The sequence below is a fragment of the Callionymus lyra genome, chromosome 14, assembly GCF_982586985.1.
Source record: "Callionymus lyra chromosome 14, fCalLyr1.hap1.1, whole genome shotgun sequence".
NCBI classification, from domain to species: Eukaryota; Metazoa; Chordata; class Actinopteri; order Syngnathiformes; family Callionymidae; genus Callionymus; species Callionymus lyra.
This window is the reverse complement of record NC_141831.1, coordinates 2,081,579-2,103,824: the sequence shown is the minus strand read 5'-3', so window position 1 is coordinate 2,103,824 and position 22,246 is coordinate 2,081,579. Positions and strand designations below refer to the sequence as shown.

The window sequence follows — 22,246 nt, the reverse complement described above, 5'->3', positions numbered from 1 at the left end:
CCACAGCGTGCACTGGTTTAATGTCATATTTATATTCACCTTCAGATAAAAACAGCCAAAATAAATCATGCTGGGATTGAACCCACGACCTCTCAGACCACGAGTCAGGCACTGATCCGAGTCACTGCCTCGTGGACCAGAACCAGACCCTGGACCGGATCCAGATCGAAGGTAATTCTTTTCAAAAAGTGAGATTATCTTTAAAAAGAATAATCGGTGAAAACACTTTTAAAGACGACGACCATCGGGTTTGAGTAGATTTAATGTGGAACTACGACACGTTTGCGTCGGTGCTGCTAAAATACTGTTGGATGTACGACAACTATTGTACACATGGAGTGTGACGAGGACCTGCACGGGTCGTAGGGTTAAAAAAAAGTGACTCACGTACTCGTGACTCCAGGTGAATCTTCCTGGATCACAGCATCACAACATCACGACGCGTCAGACGGCAATAACAACGACACTCGCGGGAGGAAGTCACTGTTGAACTATCGACTTTAAAACCACGTGAAAATACAGTCAAATCTATAATATTGTGTTGATTTGTGTGGTTCGGACACAAAGTAAAAGCGAGCGTTGCTGTTATTGAAGGACATCTGACGTTTCTCTTCTACTCACGACATTAAGACACAGAGTTGAGGAATGTTGACACGTACGTACGGAGATGTTGATGAACCTGCCGGAACAAAGTCAGGATGTTTCTGATGCTCGTGTGTGTCTTTGTCCAGGCAGTTGATGACACACACACACACACACGCACACTAGTTCTTCAGCACAGAGTCGTACATCTGGTAGACGTACTGAGAGACCTCCGGAGCACGACACTTGAGTGACAGCTGTGGAGAGAAGACACATGACACTTGAGTGACAGCTGACAGAAGAAGACACATAACATTTGAGTGACAGCTGACAGAAGAAGAAGACACACAACATTTGAGTGACAGCTGACAGAAGAAGAAGACACACAACATTTGAGTGACAGCTGACAGAAGAAGAAGACACACAACATTTGAGTGACAGCTGACAGAAGAAGAAGACACACAACATTTGAGTGACAGCTGACAGAAGAAGAAGACACACAACATTTGAGTGACAGCTGACAGAAGAAGAAGACACACAACATTTGAGTGACAGCTGACAGAAGAAGAAGACACACAACATTTGAGTGACAGCTGACAGAAGAAGAAGACACACAACATTTGAGTGACAGCTGACAGAAGAAGAAGACGCACAACATTTGAGTGACAGCTGACAGAAGAAGACACACAACATTTGAGTGACAGCTGACAGAAGAAGAAGACGCACAACATTTGATTGACAGCTGACAGAAGATGACACACGACATTTGATTGACAGCTGACAGAGAAAATCAATAGTAAATAAATCAACGTCTTCATTTCAAACAAACACCTCCTTATGTGTCTACATGTGTGTGTTTGCTTCCATCTATGTGTAACGTTCTTTGTGCATGAAGTATTTGTCATCTTATTTCATAGCATCTGTGTGCGTGTGCATGTGTATGTGTGTGTGTGTGTGTGTGTGTGTGTGTGTGCGTGTGTATGTGTGTGTGCGTGTGTATGTGTGTGTGTGTGCATGAGAGAGAAAGACAGTTTGTGTGCGAACAACCATGTCTTTTTAACCGTGTCTGTTTGTGTATGTGTTTTGTTGAACCACATGAATATGTGTGCGCTTGTAGCTGTGTCTCTTTGTGTGTAAAACACAGTTGACGTGTGTGTCTGTGTGTTCAACTGTGTCCGAGTTTATGTGTAAGACATTGTTTGTTACTATGTGTGCGGCTGCAGCCATTTGTGTGTCTAAATATGTGTGCGACAATTTAAGTTGCCTGTATGTGTGTGTGTGTGTGTGTGTGTGTAGATCTTCTTATGTGTAGATATGTGCCTGTGTGTGTAGATTTGTGTGTTTGTAGGTAGATCTGTATGTGTGTGTGTGTGTGTGTGTGTGTGTGTGCGCACGTGTGTAGATCTTGTTATGTGTAGATATGTGCCTGTGTGTGTAGATTTGTGTGTTTGTATGTAGATCTGTGTGTGTGTGTGTGTGTGTGTGTGTGTGTGTGTGTGTGTGTGTGTGTGTGTGAAGATTGTTGTATGCGAGTGTGTGTGTATATCTGTGTGAGTAGATATTTGTGTGTGTGTAGATCTTTGTGTGCATGTGTGGATTTGTGTGTGTAGATCTTTGTGTGCATGTGTGGATTTGTATGTGTAGATCTTTGTGTGTGCAGATCTGTGTGTGTAAACAGACAAAGATTGTTTTTAAAAGATCAGACAAGATCAATCGATCCAAGATCATGTTGATTCCATCAGTGAATCCTTGACTTGATACACATTTAAAAACATGTGACCAATAAAATCATACTTTAGAAATAGAAGCTTTAACTGAAGATAAATATGATTTTCACTTGTGTAGATACAAGTGTGTGTCGATGTGTGAACATCTACACACACACTTGTGTAGATACAAGTGTGTGTAGATACAAGTGTGTGTAGATGTGTGAACATCTGTGTGTGTCGTGACAGAAACACTGACTCAGCATAAACTACATCGAAGCAGCAACAGTTGAACAAAGACACAAGTGTTCCTCTGGTTCTGTACCGTGTAGTTGGGGTTGCCGGGTTGAATCCGGAGCTCGGCCAGGATCCAGATGCCGTTGGTGAGCTTGAGGGACTGGTAGAGCATGTCCTGACCCTCTACGTTCCTCTTGGCGATGGTGTAGATGTTGTTGTTCTGCAGCTTCCCAGAGACGGTGTCTGCGGCGTCAGAGAAGGTTCCATCAGAGAGAGACACGCAAACATCTCAAGGTTCTGGACCATCTAGAGGACGAGCTACACTGGAGCGACTCTAGCAGAACTAGGACGGGAAGCTTTTAGTAAACAACAACAACAACAGTCAAACTCTGAGAGTCCAGCAGGTGGCGACAGAGAGCAGGAGTCCTGAGGGAGACATGCAAGAGAGCAGACGTTCACACTCGCTTGAGAGTCTTCAACTCGACAGGCGACGTTTCAAACGATTGATCACAGAGACAGTTGAGCGCTCACCTGCGTTCAGGTGACATTCTTTAATCTGGTACTGGAGCTCGTTCTCGTTGGGAATGTCTTTCCAGGTGGCCAGGAACACCTGACGCTCTGGACCAGAGAAATGAACTCGTGAGCATCACAGACATGATACACTCTTGCCTAATTTTCTAAAAAGATAAGGCTAATTTTCACATTTCACATCTCATTCCCTCTCAGTAAACTCAGCTGCCTTCATCATGCACAGTTTTCTACCTTCGAAAACAAGTTTGAAGGTCAGGAACAGAGAGGGTTAAACCTTCACACACTCATCACACACACAGGTGGAGGCAGATGAACAAACAAACCCATCTTCCCGTCCTCCACGAAGAAGATGTTGAGCGGGATGAGGACGCTGTAGTAGAAGACGTCGATGCTGTTCTTCACAGCCACCTGCAGTCAAACACACATGAGTGACCTGTCACACACACACACACACACACACACACACCTGCAGATTGTTGAGCGGGTCCATCTTCATGACGGGCCCGACGGTGTTGATGGGCAGCGACACGTCGATGCTCTGGCTGGGCATGAGTGGAGTGTGGATGGGCAGAGGGCTGGTGGGGATCATCCCGAAGCTAAGGGACCACAGGTGTTGAGGCGCGACTCTTCCACGGGCGACTCCTCACACTCACCTGTTCTTGTTGAACTGGACGGCAAAGTCGGTCATGTGCTGCAGGGCTTTGTTAGTGAAGGACATGTCCATGTACATGTGACCTTGACGACGGGAGAACGTTCCTGAGATCTCCAGCCCCTTCGCCTTCACTGCCGGCAGCCAGACCTGAGAGAGAGCAAAGACAAACTTGTTTTCTTAGATCAGGGATTCACAACAAGTGTGTCGTAATGAATCGTGTCCAAGACATCGTCGGGTGTGTCGCGAAGAGTCGTCGGGTGTGTCGCGAAGAGTCGTGGGTGTGTCGCGAGACATCGTCGGGTGTGTCGCAAAGAGTCGTCGGGTGTATAGCGAGACATCGTCGGGTGTGTCGCGAGACATCGTCGGGTGTGTCGCGAAGAGTCGTCGAGTGTATAGCGAGACATCGTCGGGTGTGTCGCGAAGAGTCGTCGAGTGTATAGCGAGACATCGTCGGGTGTGTCGCGAGACATCGTCGGGTGTGTCGCGAAGAGTCGTCGAGTGTATAGCGAGACATCGTCGGGTGTGTCGCGAGACATCGTCGGGTGTGTCGCAAAGAGTCGTCGGGTGTATAGCGAGACATCGTCGGGTGTGTCGCGAGACATCGTCGGGTGTGTCGCGAAGAGTCGTCGAGTGTATAGCGAGACATCGTCGGGTGTGTCGCGAAGAGTCGTCGAGTGTATAGCGAGACATCGTCGGGTGTGTCGCGAAGAGTCATGGGTGTGTCGCGAGACATCGTCGGGTGTGTCGCAAAGAGTCATCGGGTGTGTCGCGAAGAGTCGTCGGGTGTATAGCGAGACATCGTCGGGTGTGTCGTGAAGAATCGTCAGGTGTGTCGTGAAGAGTCGTCGGGTGTGTCGTGAAGAGTCGTCGGGTGTATAGCGAGACATCGTCGGGTGTGTCGTGAAGAATCGTCGGGTGTGTCGTGAAGAGTCGTCGGGTGTATAGCGAGACATCGTCGGGTGTGTCGTGAAGAGTCGTCGGGTGTGTCGTGAAGAATCGTCAGGTGTGTTGCAAGACATCGTCGGATGTGTCGTGAAGAGTCGTCAGGGGTGTCGTGAAGAATCGTCAGGTGTGTTGCAAGACATCGTCGGGTGTGTCGTGAAGAGTCGTCAGGTGTGTTGCAAGACATCGTCGGGTGTGTCGTGAAGAGTCGTCAGGTGTGTTGCAAGACATCGTCGGGTGTGTCGCGAAGAGTCGTCGGGTGTGTTGCAAGACATCGTCGGGTGTGTCGCGAAGAGTCGTCAGGTGTGTTGCAAGACATCGTCGGGTGTGTCGCGAAGAGTCGTCGGGTGTGTTGCAAGACATCGTCGGGTGTGTCGTGAAGAGTCGTCGGGTGTGTCGTGAAGAATCGTCAGGTGTGTTGCAAGACATCGTCGGGTGTGTCGTGAAGAGTCGTCGGGTGTGTCGTGAAGAATCGTCAGGTGTGTTGCGAGACATCGTCGGGTGTGTCGTGAAGAATCGTCGGGTGTGTCGTGAAGAATCGTCGGGTGTGTCGTGAAGAATCGTCGGGTGTGTCGCGAAGAGTCGTCGGGTGTGTTATATTTGGACGTTACATGTGTGTCTCGACTCAACAAGTTTAAAACGCTGGTCTAGGGATGAGGTACGAGGCACATGAACTCACGGCTTTGGGCGCCACGTGTCCTCCAGTGGTGATGTTCATGCCGGTGGAGAGCTCGAACAGGTCGTTCAGGCCACTGCTGGGCGCAGGAGGAGCTGGTGTGGGAGATGGTGCAAAGGTACTGGGCACAGACGACGGGATGAAGTTCTGACCCACCTGAGGAGCCACATGGAGAAGTGAACCCTCACAGGAGCCACAGAGAGGCAACATGTCTAGAGAAACTAGTGAAGGTGTGAAGAAGAAGAAGAAGAAGAAGAGAAGTCTTGTTCTGTGTGTCTTCATCCACAGACTCTCTCTCTTGACCCTTGTGTTGTCTCTAGGTCAAAGGTCACCTCCACCACCTCGTCGTTGACCTTCGACCCAGAGACAACAAAAGGGTTAAGATTTAATTTTAAAAGATGAAATCAACTCTCTGGATTCAATAAATATTATATATTTAAGATAAAGATTTTCTTAACAATGTCTTAAAATTACACATAAAATGTAAGTTTTTATCATACATTACATCCTAGCTATTAAATATAGATTTACTTCAGTGTGTGGTCGTATAAATAAAGAGGTTTAAGTCAAAATCACATGATTGTATTGTAGTTTAATAGTATTTTTGTCGAGCAACACTAGGACCACTTGAGTGATGTAAGGGTCGACAGATTCAATATTTAGTTCGTGAATAGAAGGTTTTTTCACTATAAAGACACAGAAAACCGACTTAAGGAAGGATCAGCAGAACAGAAGCTTTGAAACGAGAGGGTTGTGGGTTCAACTCTGACTTCATGCAGATTTCCAAACTGAAGGGCGGGACTTACTGCAGGACTTCCACCAACACCTCCGCCCAGGTCTCCCCCGAGCTAGAGGAGAGAAGACAGAACCCCAGAGACAGAGAAGGTTTCTTAGCGACCGCAGCCCAGCAGGAGCAGAGAGAACTTCTGAGCAACGAGTGAACCTCATGTCGTTCACGTGACTTTTCATGAAGATACGAAGATCTGATCAGTTTAAATGCGAAGCAACATCGTGGAGATACATTTGATTCAGTCGATTCAATCAAGAATTCAATCAGTTCAAGAGATGGATCTTCACAGACACTCAATGCATGAGAATTCAAGGAATAGATTTAAACATTTTCTCTATAAAATGACAGAAAGCAAACGTCTCCAAACGTCTCCAAACGTCGCCGTGATCTTCTCCGTGTGTTCACCCACCAGGCTGTCCAGACCCCCTCCCAGCAGGTCCACCGCCCCCATCTGCATGGAGGACACCTGAGGCACGTTGACCGGCGGGCCCAGGTCCAGGTTGAGCAGGTCCCCCAGAAGGTCTCCCTGACTGGGGATGACGTGAGGCTGGTCCATGGCTGCTGCTGCTGGTCCTCCACTGACGGGACTCTCTCCGGGTTCGATGCTGAAGATTGAGATTCATCCTCAGTTAAAGAAGTAATAAATGGACCTGCAGTACTTGAGGTATATATGTGTAGTATTGTCCAGTACTTGACTCTGGTGTTGTGATAGTGTAGTAACAAGTATATATGTGTAGTATTGTCCAGTACTTGACTCTGGTGTTGTGATAGTGTAGTAACAAGTATATATGTGTAGTATTGTCCAGTACTTGACTCTGGTGTTGTGATAGTGTAGTAACCAGTATATATGTGTAGTATTTTCCAGTACTTGACTCTGGTGTTGTGATAGTGTAGTAACAAGTATATATGTGTAGTATTGTCCAGTACTTGACTCTGGTGTTGTGATAGTGTAGTAACAAGTATATATGTGTAGTATTTTCCAGTACTTGACTCTGGTGTTGTGATAGTGTAGTAACAAGTATATATGTGTAGTATTGTCCAGTACTTGACTCTGGTGTTGTGATAGTGTAGTAACAAGTATATATGTGTAGTATTTTCCAGTACTTGACTCTGGTGTTGTGATAGTGTAGTAACAAGGATATATGTGTAGTATTGTCCAGTACTTGACTCTGGTGTTGTGATAGTGTAGTAACAAGTATATATGTGTAGTATTGTCCAGTACTTGACTCTGGTGTTGTGATAGTGTAGTAACCAGTATATATGTGTAGTATTTTCCAGTACTTGACTCTGGTGTTGTGATAGTGTAGTAACAAGTATATATGTGTAGTATTGTCCAGTACTTGACTCTGGTGTTGTGATAGTGTAGTAACAAGTATATATGTGTAGTATTTTCCAGTACTTGACTCTGGTGTTGTGATAGTGTAGTAACAAGTATATATGTGTAGTATTGTCCAGTACTTGACTCTGGTGTTGTGATAGTGTAGTAACAAGTATATATGTGTAGTATTTTCCAGTACTTGACTCTGGTGTTGTGATAGTGTAGTAACAAGGATATATGTGTAGTATTGTCCAGTACTTGACTCTGGTGTTGTGATAGTGTAGTTACAAGTATATATGTGTAGTATTTTCCAGTACTTGACTCTGGTGTTGTGATAGTGTAGTAACAAGGATATATGTGTAGTATTGTCCAGTACTTGACTCTGGTGTTGTGATAGTGTAGTAACAAGTATATATGTGTAGTATTTTCCAGTACTTGACTCTGGTGTTGTGATAGTGTAGTAACAAGTATATATGTGTAGTATTGTCCAGTACTTGACTCTGGTGATGTGATAGTGTAGTAACAAGTATATATGTGTAGTATTGCCCAGTACTTGACTCTGGTGTTGTGATAGTGTAGTAACAAGTATATATGTGTAGTATTTTCCAGTACTTGACTCTGGTGTTGTGATAGTGTAGTAACAAGTATATATGTGTAGTATTGTCCAGTACTTGACTCTGGTGTTGTGATAGTGTAGTAACAAGTATATATGTGTAGTATTGTCCAGTACTTGACTCTGGTGTTGTGATAGTGTAGTAACAAGTATATACGTGTAGTATTGTCCAGTACTTGACTCTGGTGTTGTGATAGTGTAGTAACAATTATATATGTGTAGTATTGTCCAGTACTTGACTCTGGTGTTGTGATAGTGTAGTAACAAGTATATATGTGTAGTATTGTCCAGTACTTGACTCTGGTGTTGTGATAGTGTAGTAACAAGTATATATGTGTAGTATTGTCCAGTACTTGACTCTGGTGTTGTGATAGTGTAGTAACAAGTATATACGTGTAGTATTGCCCAGTACTTGACTCTGGTGTTGTGATAGTGTAGTAACAAGTATATATGTGTAGTATTGCCCAGTACTTGACTCTGGTGTTGTGATAGTGTAGTAACAAGTATATATGTGTAGTATTGCCCAGTACTTGACTCTGGTGTTGTGATAGTGTAGTAACAAGTATATATGTGTAGTATTGTCCAGTACTTGACTCTGGTGTTGTGATAGTGTAGTAACAAGTATATATGTGTAGTATTGTCCAGTACTTGACTCTGGTGTTGTGATAGTGTAGTAACAAGTATATATGTGTAGTATTGTTCAGTACTTGACTCTGGTGTTGTGATAGTGTAGTAACAAGTATATATGTGTAGTATTGTCCAGTACTTGACTCTGGTGTTGTAGTATTTTCAGACCACATGACTCTTGACGAAGTCGTAACTACTTTCATTTGTTTTCAAATCCAAATATGTCCAAACATCAGCTTTAAAAGCTGCTGGACTCATTGTATCCTCTCGTCCTCAGTCATCTTTCTTCCTTTAGCTGCAGAAGACGTGACGACTGCTGCCATCTAGAGGCTAGAGGTTTAATTGTACACTAACATGACGCACACAACGCTGTAAATATTTGCTAATTTTAAATTCAATAATTGAATTACTTTATTTTCTATACATCTTTTATAAATATAAATGATAAAAAGAACTATAATTAAATAAAATATGATTAGAAAACACAAACAAAATCCCTTCAGTGCTGTTGAACGTCAATAAGTTAATGTGAAAAAGAATACTGCAATATTTAAGAACTGTATATCAGATATTCTCTTAGACCACTGATTGATGCGTCCATCAAACTGAAAGATCCATCAGTGAAGTCAGTGTTCAAGGGTGTGTTCTGAGAACATCTCCTGAAGGTCACTGACCTGCTGTGCTGGACAGGAAGGTGTTTCCGGTGGACGCCGTGGCTTCCCTCCACGAACGCACTGGGCGGCTTGTGGTAGACGGAGGCCAGAGATCCGATGTGGCAGATGAGCTCGTCCAGCAGGGTCGGCTCGATCAGGTCCGTCTCCTCGGAGATCAGAGGCTTCTCCGACAGAACCACCTCTTTGGCGGTGACCGGGTCGGTGGACAGCAGGCGCCAGTAGATGTAGCCTCTGTCGCGCAGGTCCGGGTTGTCGGAGTCCTGCGGAGATGAAGATGAAGGAGGACCTCGTCGAGGAGCAGGACGTGCGACGGACGCTCACCTGCGTGGCCAGACTGAGGACCTGCTGCACCAGCTCCTGGGTCTCAGAGGGCTTCTTCAGGAAGAGCTTGACGATGGCGGTCAGGAGCGTGAGCTGCACCTGTGACGCAGCGAGAGTGTCGGCCTCAGGAGGTCACCGGGGTCACGGCGGCGTGTTACCTGCGTGCTCTCGTCATGGAAGCCCTCCAGGAAGCTCTCCAGCAGCTCGTCCGCGTTGTCGATCCTCTCGGCGTACTCGCCCACGATCCAGATCATGGCGGCGCGAGCGTCCGGCTCGTCCAGGGAGTCCAGGTTCTCGCACAAGGTCGCGATGATGCTCTCGTACCTGAGAGCGAGGAGACGAGTCACTGACCAGGTGGACGAACATCCAGTTTCATGGTTAGTTTAGGTAGAACTTGATTGATCCTCAGCAGGTCTCCTTCGGGAAGTTGTTTTTTTCCAATCAGACACAGCAACACAGCAATTATTCATAAAAAAATAAAATAAAAATAAGAACAAGAACAAAGGGAAATAAAGAGAAAAAACATATGATTATGATTCATGTTGAAACTTTGAATCATTGAGATTATGATTAAATAAATTAATTCAATTTTAATATTATTTCTATATAGAAAAGTTAGATTTAAGGGAGACTGTGGGTTCAGAAGGTAAAGATACGTCATTAAGATTTATATTTTATTAATTTATTTAATCATTTACATTTTCTACCTGGACAACTTCATCTTTCTCAATACAATTATAATATATATATATATATATACACACATATGTGCTTAAAAATCGAGCGAGTAGATATAAAGATCTAAATTATTCAATTAAAATATTAAAAAAAAATGTTTTACTTTAATTTAATCTATATTTAATATTGAAAATATGTTGAGTGTTTTTAAAGCAAAGTTCCAACTCTTAAAAAAGTCAACCTTCACTGACACACAGACGTCATCAGATCCTACAACAAGACTTCTTCAGACTCACTTGTTCGGGTATTTGCGGAAGATGTCTCTGATGACCACGATGGCCTCCTGGACCACATAGTTGACCTTGGTCTGGATGAGGTCCAGCAGAGTGCTGACGCAGCGTTCTGCCGATTGCTGGAGGAGAGAACGTTCTTTAGGACCAACATGTCTTCAGGATCAGGCTTCAGAACCGACGACCCACACTCGATCACATCTCACCTCGACCTTGATGGCGCAGCGTCCGATCGCTCTCACGGCCTTTCGCACAAAGTCCACGTCCACCTCTGTGGCGTACTCCTTCAGCTCAGCCAGGACCTGCAGCAGCAGAGAGAGCCTGTGAAGGACCTCCTTCTCTGCGGGTCTCACGGTACCTGAGCGATGTTGGCCTGCGAGGCCAGGCGGATCATGATGTCCAGCTTCTCCAGCTTCACGTAGATGGGGTCGTTGTACTTGACGAAGAAAACCTTGATCTCCTGCTTCAGGATCTCAGGCCTTCAGAGACAAAGAGTTGGATGTGAATCCGAGGAGAGAAGCGAGATTCTTCGTACCTCTTCTGCACGATCAGGTTGATGTTCCTCAGAGCCACGTACTGGACCTCAGGCTCTCCGGAGAGCAAGGTGACCAGAGGCGGGGACAGCTTCTTCAGCAGGGTGTTGTAGTAGTCCGAGTCTTTGGGCAGGAGCTCCAAGAACTTCATCAGCACCTTGACGGCCGACAGAACCACGGCCGAGTTGGCGTGAGAGAGACGAGGCGTGACGCGCTCGCAGATGCTGCAGGAAGTTAAATATTGCACCGTCAGCACCATTTAAAGATCTTCATCTTTACAGTCAATCATCATCCGCTAAACTTTTGTTAAAGCATAGAGTTTTTATGAGAATAATTGGATTCAATCATTTCTATATTGAAAGGTTTTATAAATAATTTTAAAATTAATCTTTTTTTTACTCAGAGTTTGATATTCTAATCGAAATACCGTATATTGCGGACTATAAGTGGCAGTTTTTTCCATAGTGTGTCCGGGGGTGAGATTATACTCTGGAGCGACTTATGTGTGAAATTATTACCACATTATTATATCATTTCACATGTTATTCTCACACTAAACCACCAGAGGGCGCTCTAGGCCTGTGTTGATCATTTCCACGTAGAAGAGGAAGCATCTTCTACCTCCGGAGTTAGTTAGTTGTTTAAAAGTGACACGAGGATGAAGAGTTATTTGGAGTTACACGGATGGTTTGGTAAACTAGTTAGTTATTGATGCTATAGTTCTCTGAATAACTCTTCATATGTTATGTTAACATACCAGGTTCTCACTTCATGTAACGGAACATTATTCTGTTGTTGCCTCTAGTTTTATTTTAATCGTCTTTCAAGATCACATGTCTGTTCTTGGATTTTATCAAATCAATTTCCCCCAAAAATGCGACTTATACTCCAGTGCGACTTATATATGTTTTTACTTCTTTATTATGTATTTTATGTCTGGAGATACTTGTGCACCGGAGACACTTATAGTCCAGAGAATACGGTACATATAAAAAAGACTTTTCTAATTTCTTTTATTTTTTTTTACATTTGGAACCTTTTACAATAAAATAAATGTTAGTATAATAGTGAGACCAGACAATACCAAAGTATTTCTGAGGTATTTCATTAAATTAAATATTAAATTTTGAAAAAGAAAATCATTTTAAATTTATATTTTTCTATTAAATGATTGAAAAATAAGAATAATTCAACCTTGTAATATCGAAGTTTTACCATTGTTAAATATTTTGATAAACTTCCGCACATACCTTTGAGCCTCACGTTCATCCTTGGGGTTGTAGTTGGACAGACAGTCCAGGATGAAGATCTGACCCCACTCTGTGCACTCGTTCAGGGCCGTCAGCAGCTTGTTGATGTTCTGGGGGTTCAGGTCCAGCAGGTTGCTGTTGGGGTGAGACTCGCTGATCTCGGACAGAGCGGCCACTGCGTTGGCGACCACCTGAGGGTCACACGGGGCAGAGGTTGAAGGTGCGAGCGCAGACCCCGGACCGCTGGAGACGCTACCATGGGGTTGGAGTCTGCGATGAGATCCCGGAGGGAGTCCAGGAAACCCTGGTCCTCCACCATCTGAGCGTTGATGTCGTGCAGCTTCGCCACGCAGACGGCAGCCGTCTTCCTCACGTAGGGGTCTTCGTCCTTCAGGCACTTCCTCAGGGGCTCGCACAGGTACTCGGTGATCTTGTCCACGCGGATGCAGCCCATGGTGCGGACCGCCAGGGCCCGGATCAGAGGGTTGGGGTCCTCGCAGTCCTGCAGGGATTCAAGAGATATATTATGAATGGGAAGAAAACGCCAACATATCAAAATGTGGCAGAAGTGGAGAGAAATGTGGATCCACGGTGTTTGGGTCTGACCTTGACGAAGCTGTTGACGGCCATGATGGCCATGTCCGGTTGACTCTTGGCGTAGTTCATCAAGTACAGATACACCAGCTTCTTCAGCTCCAGGTTGTCCGTCTGCATGCAGTTGACAACGTCTGGAAACAAAGAACTGAGAGAAGACGAGTCTGTCAGTCGTTTATTGACTTTCACTTCATCGTCACGAGGAGCAAACGCTGATCAATAGATATTAAATGAATATCATGTGATGACGGAGATGAACCCTGGAGCGACGTTTCATTCAATGTTCAAGATGCAGAGAAATATTGCATTTAAAGAACATTTTAAGTGAGTAAAGTCTGGAAATGGAGTCCAGGTTGTACCTGACGTCCTTGCCCACAGTCATGGCGGCGATCACCTTCTTCACCGCCTCTTTCCTCTTCTCCTTCTTCTCATTGTTCAGCTCGGCCTTCAGCTCAAAGATCTCCCCTGGAAGCAAACCGGTATATTCAAGTCAGTCACCTGCGCCAGGTGTGGATACAAGATTGTTGACAAACATCACAGAGGTTTGTTTGAACTGTAATCATCCTAACAAACATTTCAACTCAAACCTTTTTTGTTCGTCGTAAAGTACTTGGAGTCCGTCATGATGTTGGTCCTTCAACCTGAGAGTAGAAGAAAGAAAATCAAGGTCACCTTTACAATATAGTTATAATTATATACATTTATATATAGTTGGTGCAATTATATAAAGTTATAATTGAACCAACTCTTCTTTTTTTCATATAAAAAATCCTTATGATGAACATTGTAGACGTTGATCTCAATCAAATACTAACTGAGCTCAGAAGGAAACATTATATCCTGAAAATAATGTTAATCTGAAGATGAACGACTTTTTCTGATCAGGGTTCGAGCAAATGTTTGATTGTGTCCGTGATCAAAAATAATTCAGGATGAATCTTAAATGACTCATCATTTTCACAAACATTAGTTCTCAGGTTAAATGGAAAGTTCAGTAGTTTAGCAGGAAATAATCTTGTAATAATAAATCTTCCAATGATACAGAGAACATGAAGTGAGTCAACGACACAACGATACAAACATAAAGGCTCTAAAGATCGTGATGATGCAGATTTATATTGTTTTTCTCATCATGTATTTAATATCACAGGTTTCATCATGTGATGCGTTCAAGTGAAAAGTTGACGTCTTTAAGTACCGTTACTCCTCTTTCTAAACCTTTATACATTATATGACATGTGACGGAATAAAAATACATAAAGATACGTTTAAACTAAACGAAAACACAAACACAATCTAAATTGTACAAATGAATTCGACAATCTAAAAAGAGAGCCCAGGATATATAAAGCAGCGACGGGAAAAAGATGGAGATATATATCGATCATAAATGAGATCCGGGAACAAATGTGTCTACGATGGTTTTCAACAAGATCAGATACATTCAGTTCTGTTGGAAGAATATTATTAGTTATTATGTTTTATCACCCGTTCAAAGAAAACACACGAGTGAAGCATGTTTGAGACTCTGAGGTATAATGGAGCAAATCACTGGCATGTCTTTGGAGCTGCAGTGGAATCAAGGCTTTTTGGACAGAGATCCACATATTAACAACATGTATGGTGAGAATCTTCCCTGTAAAGATGAAAACATGCACCTGGTGACTGACCATCCAAAACTGGAACAATGGAGACAAGAAATATCTTTTCATATTGTTGGCAGCGAGTAAAACATGCATCACGAGGAAGTGGTTACAAGTTGAACCACAACAGAACTGGATAGACATCGTTTACGATAATAACATCTATAACTATCTATAACTATCTATAACTATCTATAACATCTATAACATCTATAACTATCTATAACATCTATAACTATCTATAACTATCTATAACATCTATAACTATCTATAACATCTATAACATCTACAACTATCTATAACATATATAACATATATAACTATCTATAACTATCTATAACTATCTATAACATCTATAACTATCTATAACATCTATAACTATCTATAACATCTATAACATCTATAACTATCTATAACATCTATAACTATCTATAACTATCTATAACATCTATAACATCTATAACTATCTATAATATCTATAACATCTATAACATCTATAACTATCTATAACATCTATAACATCTATAACATCTATAACTATCTATAACATCTATAACATCTATAACATCTATAACTATCTATAACTATCTACAACATCTATAACTATCTATAACATCTATAACATCTATAACTATCTATAACATCTATAACTATCTATAACATCTATAACTATCTATAACATCTATAACTATCTATAACATCTATAACATCTATAACATCTATAACTATCTATAACTATCTATAACATCTATAACATCTATAACTATCTATAACTATCTATAACATCTATAACTATCTATAACATCTATAACATCTATAACTATCTATAACATCTATAACTATCTATAACTATCTATAACATCTATAACTATCTATAACTATCTATAACATCTATAACTATCTATAACATCTATAACATCTATAACATCTATAACATCTATAACTATCTATAACATCTATAACATCTATAACTATCTATAACATCTATAACATCTATAACATCTATAACTATCTATAACTATCTACAACATCTATAACTATCTATAACATCTATAACATCTATAACTATCTATAACATCTATAACTATCTATAACATCTATAACTATCTATAACATCTATAACTATCTATAACATCTATAACATCTATAACATCTATAACATCTATAACTATCTATAACTATCTATAACATCTATAACATCTATAACTATCTATAACTATCTATAACATCTATAACTATCTATAACATCTATAACATCTATAACTATCTATAACATCTATAACTATCTATAACTATCTATAACATCTATAACATCTATAACATCTATAACTATCTATAACTATCTATAACATCTATAACTATCTATAACATCTATAACATCTATAACATCTATAACATCTATAACTATCTATAACATCTATAACTATCTATAACATCTATAACATCTATAACTATCTATAACATCTATAACATCTATAACTATCTATAACATCTATAACATCTATAACTATCTATAACATCTATAACTATCTATAACATCTATAACTATCTATAACATCTTTAACATCTATAACTATCTATAACATCTATAACTATCTATAACATCTATAACTATCTATAACTATCTATAACATCTGTAAGATGGAGAAGTTCTCCTTTGCTCTCCAAACAGATAGAAGTTCTACAGGATTTGGACCAAATGGACAGAATATGTCAAACCAATTAGAAGAGATTTAATTTAAGGAGATGTTGTTTTATTTTCCATATTTATCTTGTTTGAATGCATTTAATGATTTTCTTTTTCTAACTCTTGAAATATATGTATTTTTTAAAGTAACTAGTGATGGGTTTGATCCCTGGGGTGTTTATTTTTATTTTATTATTAATATTACTATTATTATTATTTCGAATTCCTTCATATATTTCATCTTTATTTTCAAAACTGTACTTTATACTTGAAATTTACCATTTTGTTCTGAAAAAAACAAAAAAAACACATCGTTGAAGGGAAGCTGTGCGTCAACATCATAATGAATAATAACAATGTATTCCTGAAGTCATCAGACAACAGAGTTTCTTCATAAGTGATAATAAATCTGCGAGAAGATGTTTGTTTGTGTAAAAAAACATGTTTAATTTAAGAGAAAACAAGAGCCGCGATGCTAACGTTAGCCGCTGCATGCTAACAGCGAGAGCGATGCTGCTGCTCACGAACACGGATTCAACAAACATGTAGAAGATAAAGATAATTCTGAGGCATTTTTAATAAACCAAATGTTATTTAAAACCGTTGGTTCGACGAGACATGTTTGACATTCACAGCCTCAGTGACATCATCGGCCTCACGTTCACCTCCGTCCTCACTTTATTATAGTTCCTCGAGTTTTATCTCAAAAGAACAACAAACGTGACAAAATGACATGTTTTAAACACAAATACCTTCAGGAGTGAGAGTGCTGGTCGAGTGAAGCTGCTCCCCTGGCTAGCTGGACAAAGATGGAGAATCCGTGTATCGCAATGAGGCGTTCAGGGTCCACTTCCTTTAGGTTGAAGGGAGTCGCTCACAAAAATGACCAAATCGTTTAAAATACACTGACTTGGTTGAATTCATGATTATTCTTTAAATTAAATCTTGTCTCGTTCAGTGATTTGACTAAAATCAAAAATATCTGACGTCACTTTATTAAGACGTTCTAACAAATTCCCATGATTTTCAACGCAACGCTGGGGCTTGAAAACGAAGCGTCATGAAGATGTTTAAACGTCTTCTTTAGATGTTTAAACGTCTTCTTTGGACGTTTACCTTTTAAAACGTCTGCAATTTGTCCAACAATTACAGTTTTTCTTAATATTTTCGACATTTCGCAGCGTTTCCGCGTCCAACGCCTTTATGGAGACGGTAGTACCTGACTCAGCCTCTAGGTGTAGCTGTTTCTCAGCGACGAGGCCTTGATTTCCTAATAGATTTGTTCTTTCTCTTTATTTCTCTTTGTTCTCGTTCTGATTTTATTTTTATGAATAATTGCTGTATTGCTGTGTCTAATTGGAAAAAAACAATCAATAAAGTTCTACCTAACCTAACCTAGATGCACCTCAAGGTGAAGACACTGAAGAAGCAAAGATCCTCCTCCAGTGGTAACCAGTGAAGTTACAGGTTTAACTAGTTATCTCAGCTTCTGCTCGTTTCATTGGACAAACAAATCAGTCGTTTTCTTCTCTCAACTCAATGAACGATCGTAATCTATGCATGTTTTACGTCAATTTTTATTGGCCGTACAAAACACTGATACAAAATGACGGGTATTAAAATCTGAAAGCTTGAGCAATATAATAAAATAAATGTACAACTGAGTATCTGTGATAAAATATGTGGAGCTCTGAACATAAAATCAGTCGTGAGGATTGTCGTCGAACGATGTCTCCATGTTCGTTCGAGTGTGTTTAAGCCGAAGACTCGGACTGGATCTGGGTCGTGGTGTGGATCAGGTCTCTGGGAAGACTCTCTCTGGCCTCCTGCATCTTCCTCCGGGCCCTCTGAAACGCCTCTGGAAGAAAGATAGTTCCAGTACTTGTGTCCAGACATGGACGACCTTTAATAATGTAGTTTTACCCAGAACGCTGCTGACCGCCCCCTGCTGGCTGAAGCCCCCGAGCTGCTCGAACACCTTCTGTCTTCTCTTCTTCAACATGCTGGCGTCGATAAAAGCCCTGAGACGTGCATCACAAACCAATCAAGTATTTGACTCATCGAGCCGTCGTTACTTGACTTCACAGACTTACTTTGCCTGTTGGATGCAGTGAAGGTTAAAGGTCACACTTCCTGTTGTTTCAGTAGAAAATCCAAAGCGGCTCAGTCGCTCTCCCTTCAGAAAAACAGCAAAAAGTGAGATTGAAAATATTGTTTCTGGCTCCCCCCATTGTCAGAAAAGAGTAACTGCAATGTGGAGGCTCCTCCGCTGCACTCATGCCACAAACAACACTTGAGATAAAGACTCTTCTTGTGTTGGTTTCTCAACTGATCTTCCTGCTGATGCAGTTTGGTGGTCATGTGACCCTCAGACTCTCAGAGCAGGTCATCAAGCAAATATATGAGGTGAAGATCATCCAAAGAAATAACTGCTAGAAGGTTCTACTCTTGACTGTTCAACATGAAAACATCATCACAGAGAACATCAATTGAAAAGGAATTTTGATGAAATTGTAATGCAATTGTTAATAAAAAAGACATTTTAAATGTGTTAAACAAACGACTCTCAAGGTACAACATCGTAGCTCATCAAGTACACATCTTAGGTCTTTTACCTTAAAAGTTCCTGGAACCCTGACGTAGCTGATGTCCTCGAGCTCAGGTGAGCCTCCGATGAAGAAGCGTCTCAGAGCAGAAACCGTCCCCGACTGAAGAGGTCTCCAGGTTTGACAGGTCAACGTGTGTTTACCTTGAACATGAAAGTGACTCTTTGATTAAACAAGAAGCGTCTGCGAGTCTAAGAAGATGTTCATTGAATCCATGAAGTACCAGGAACAGCAGGGAAGAGTAAATAACCGTAGCCTTCGGTCCGATGTCGCTGCCAAGAGTCCAGAGACAGAACCTTCAAGTACAGAACCGGCCACTGAAGAACGGCTCCTGTCGAGAGAAGAGTCTCAACGAACGCTCTTCTTCTCGAACACAAGTGTCTGACGAGACTCACCGTCGCTCTCCTTCTCACTCATGTAGAACGCCTCCAAGCTGAAGGGGAAACTGAAGAAAGCCACGTTGTCCTGTCGACACATGAAGACTCAACATGATGTGTGACAAACTTGTTTCAAACTCACTCACCTTCTCAAAGGTTCTGGTGCGACACGTCTGCGTGACGCCCGAGAGCGACTGGAAAGGTAGACTCGACCAATCTGAAGCAAACCGCAGTCAGTGAGACTCAGAAGAACAACTCAAGAGACCAGAGAGTCACTCACTGCTGGGCAGCTCCACCAGGAAGTGGATGAACAAGTTGTCGTATTCGAAGCCTTTTGCTGAAACTGCAGATTGTAATGGCGTTAGATTGAATTGTGTCGATGAGCGAGGTGGTTAATCCTGGGAGCTTCACCTATTTCTCCGTGCATGACGTAGCGCAGGATACCAGCGGGAGGCTGCAGGAGAGAGAGTGAGTCACCATCTCTAGAACCTCTAAATACCTGCACAGCACGTACCATCTCGAAGTCCTGTCCCACTCGACTGTTCAGGTACTCCTTGTGTCTCACGTAGAGCTGGAGTCAGAAAACAAGAGGCTCGTGAACATGGTCTTGTGAGGAACAGATGGATGTTCTTACGTCTTTGTACATGTTCTGCTCTCGCTCCTTCTCTTCTGCTTTCATCGCAGGAGACACGTTCTCCACCAGCAGACGCCAGACCTCTTTCTTCTCTCCTGCCGTTACGATCCTGCACAAGAAGTTTCAGCCTCTAGTCTTAAGACTCTTTCAGATGCTTCAGCTTTTGAATGATACGTTAATATTTACTTTATTTTAAAGTTTCCATTGGTAGTATTTAAGAGGAAAAACTGATTCTCGTTATACAAGATTATTTCACCGATTCTCACCTGTAGGGCTCTTTGCCTTGATTGAAGTCGGGCTTCACTACGACGCTTCCATTCCCGTCAGTCTTGATCGTTAGCAACACACACTCATTATCTTTTAATCCCAACCTGAGAAGAAGGTTATAAATGAAAATTGATCAAGTTCAAGTGTTTTTCTATCGTATAAAGATGTGGTAAAATAGTGATAAACGTGACTTTCGACTGACCCTCCAGGTGGCCCCAGGTCTGCCATGATGTGCATGGTCTGCATCACACTGTTGACCACATGGCTGGTCCTCAGAAACTCCTCAGTCGGCTCCCAGTTGATGATCTTTGTCTTTGAGTCCCTGAAAAAAAGAATGTATTGATTTAAAAAAAAACCTGTGTGAAGGTGATTATTCTACATTCTATTTGACCCACATGGTGCGTCTCTCCTGACGTCTCTGTCTCACGTTGGCCATACGCTCCGCAAGGAAGTTTGGACTGGATTTTATCGTGTTCACAAGATCTTTGTTGTTCTGCATTTAGACAAAAATAACTCAATTGAAACACAAAATAAGAGTTATATGAAGATTTGTGTTAACAGTTTCAACGACACAGAAACTAGTTTTCCTTCACGTGTGGTACACCTTCATCTCACCAGCTGATGGGATGGATGGAAGCTTGTGTAGCGGTCGTGATCCGTGTACGTGAAGATCCGGTGGTTACGACGACCTTTTGCTCGTCTCAGCGCTGAAACTTCCGTGTGGTACTGGCGGTCCAGTGGGCTTTGACAGGCAGCCTCGTTCTGGAATAAATCCATTTCATACTGGAGCCACAGATGTTCAGTGAGTTGATCCACATGTTTCACTTGAATCTTGTTGATGAATTTCTCAACACAGTTACCTGACTGAACAGTTTCTCCTGCCATCCAATGACTATTTCCTCGTCGTTGTCACCTGTAAACAAGTAAACAAAAGATTTACGATCAGGTTTTTAACAACACTTAGCAAAGTGACCTGAATGAAGCTTTCAAACCAATGATCACAGATCTTGTCTAGTGTACCTGTGGGACTCATGGAGGTCAGGGTCTCCAGTTCAATCGCTCCTCGGTCCTCCTGAGACAAGACCTGCTGCTGGAGGTGCTGTGAGAGGGTCGCTGTGGAGGTCACTCTCTCCACTCGCACCCTAACATTCAAACACCATTAGAAACACAGATGATCGTCTGCAATCGATTGAACGCAATTTCTTACCTTATCTTGAGATTTTTAACAGCATCTCGTGAGCGATAAACAGCTTCTCCAGACTCACAACAACTAGACATGGCTGTTGATCTGCAGGAAGCTAGCGGCTAATGTTAGCAAACGTAGCTTCATCCGTGAAATACTTCCATAATTTAATACATTACTTAAAAGATGCAGAGTTTAAATCCACACAGGATCAACCGCCATGTTAAAGAAGGGATTTAAAATCACTTTCAATACTCCTGAGACGCATGAACGCTCCGCAGTCTACGTTGTCATGGAGATTCTTCTTCTTTGGATAAACGCGGAAACTCGCGCACGCAGCGTTACCGCCACCTGTCGGTGATTCGTGGATTTACGGTGATTGTTTTGTGTTTAATAGAAAAAAATAAAATTATAAAGTCTTATTGATACTGATGTAAATAAAATAGTTGAGTTTGAATCGGATTTTGATGGTTTTGTATTTACTCACATGTACGTGCTCGTGAGAAGTTGTCTTTTTTAAATATCATCTCAAGCTAGAAACATAGTTCTTTAAACTTTTTGGTAAAAACAACAACTCTTATTTAATGTTTCTACTAACACTGAGAAACCATCACATTTTCGCACTTTATTAATAAACATAGGGCCTTATTCAATGTGAAAAAAACAATGTTGAAAATATAATAACTGTAAACAATTAATTGTACAACAATTCATTTTAAATATATATATAATTTAAATATATATATAAAAGTGTAAAAACAAATTTCATTGCCATGATTTTCTTTTTTTCTAAGGTTTTATTAATTCTTCACAATCACACAACACAACAAAACAA

General features: G+C 41.6%; 2 protein-coding genes across 3 annotated transcripts; both read right to left on the bottom strand.

Moving 5' to 3' along the window:
* Positions 1 to 244: 244 nt before the first annotated feature.
* On the bottom strand, positions 245 to 17,199 carry LOC148065674 (AP-1 complex subunit beta-1). 2 transcript variants are annotated; one of them, XM_087808284.1, is made up of 22 exons: positions 17,097 to 17,199; positions 13,602 to 13,655; positions 13,374 to 13,479; positions 13,027 to 13,162; positions 12,677 to 12,922; positions 12,421 to 12,611; positions 11,173 to 11,394; positions 10,996 to 11,116; positions 10,844 to 10,939; positions 10,644 to 10,759; positions 9,828 to 9,993; positions 9,670 to 9,768; positions 9,349 to 9,608; positions 6,526 to 6,721; positions 6,133 to 6,174; positions 5,330 to 5,482; positions 3,710 to 3,855; positions 3,523 to 3,652; positions 3,380 to 3,464; positions 3,057 to 3,143; positions 2,614 to 2,768; positions 245 to 839 (listed from the first exon to the last, which is right to left on the bottom strand). In XM_087808284.1, exons 2-22 carry the CDS (start codon positions 13,636 to 13,638, stop codon positions 765 to 767), a joined length of 2,865 nt encoding a protein of 954 aa, XP_087664410.1. In that variant the 5' UTR covers positions 13,639 to 13,655; positions 17,097 to 17,199; the 3' UTR covers positions 245 to 764. The 2 variants fall into 2 exon arrangements, with proteins under 2 accessions (XP_087664410.1, XP_087664411.1); XM_087808285.1 differs by lacking the exon at positions 6,133 to 6,174.
* Positions 17,200 to 17,903: 704 nt separating this feature from the next.
* Positions 17,904 to 21,677, bottom strand: mks1 (MKS transition zone complex subunit 1). The gene is made up of 18 exons (XM_087807183.1): positions 21,436 to 21,677; positions 21,249 to 21,370; positions 21,089 to 21,141; positions 20,844 to 21,011; positions 20,624 to 20,721; positions 20,431 to 20,550; positions 20,228 to 20,332; positions 19,962 to 20,070; positions 19,842 to 19,898; positions 19,739 to 19,781; positions 19,608 to 19,670; positions 19,474 to 19,544; positions 19,346 to 19,415; positions 19,174 to 19,281; positions 18,960 to 19,093; positions 18,438 to 18,520; positions 18,268 to 18,365; positions 17,904 to 18,202 (listed from the first exon to the last, which is right to left on the bottom strand). Exons 1-18 carry the CDS (start codon positions 21,504 to 21,506, stop codon positions 18,099 to 18,101), a joined length of 1,677 nt encoding a protein of 558 aa, XP_087663309.1. The 5' UTR covers positions 21,507 to 21,677; the 3' UTR covers positions 17,904 to 18,098.
* Positions 21,678 to 22,246: the final 569 nt, after the last annotated feature.

What these genes read in the sequence shown, in the direction of transcription:
- mks1 (XM_087807183.1), bottom strand. Translation starts at nt 21,506, where the DNA reads ATGTCTAGTTGTTGTGAGTCTGGAGAAGCTGTTTATCGCTCACGAGAT. An exon ending in TCCATCCATCCCATCAGCTG is followed by an intron (nt 20,722 to 20,843) that starts GTGAGATGAAGG and finishes GTCTAAATGCAG; the next exon opens with AACAACAAAGATCTTGTGAA. An exon ending in CAAGGCAAAGAGCCCTACAG is followed by an intron (nt 20,071 to 20,227) that starts GTGAGAATCGGT and finishes CTTCTTGTGCAG; the next exon opens with GATCGTAACGGCAGGAGAGA.
- LOC148065674 (XM_087808284.1), bottom strand. Translation starts at nt 13,638, where the DNA reads ATGACGGACTCCAAGTACTTTACGACGAACAAAAAAG. An exon ending in CGCAGGCCAACATCGCTCAG is followed by an intron (nt 10,940 to 10,995) that starts GTACCGTGAGAC and finishes CTGCTGCTGCAG; the next exon opens with GTCCTGGCTGAGCTGAAGGA. An exon ending in GTGTTGGTGGAAGTCCTGCA is followed by an intron (nt 5,483 to 6,132) that starts GTAAGTCCCGCC and finishes GTGGCTCCTCAG; the next exon opens with GTGGGTCAGAACTTCATCCC.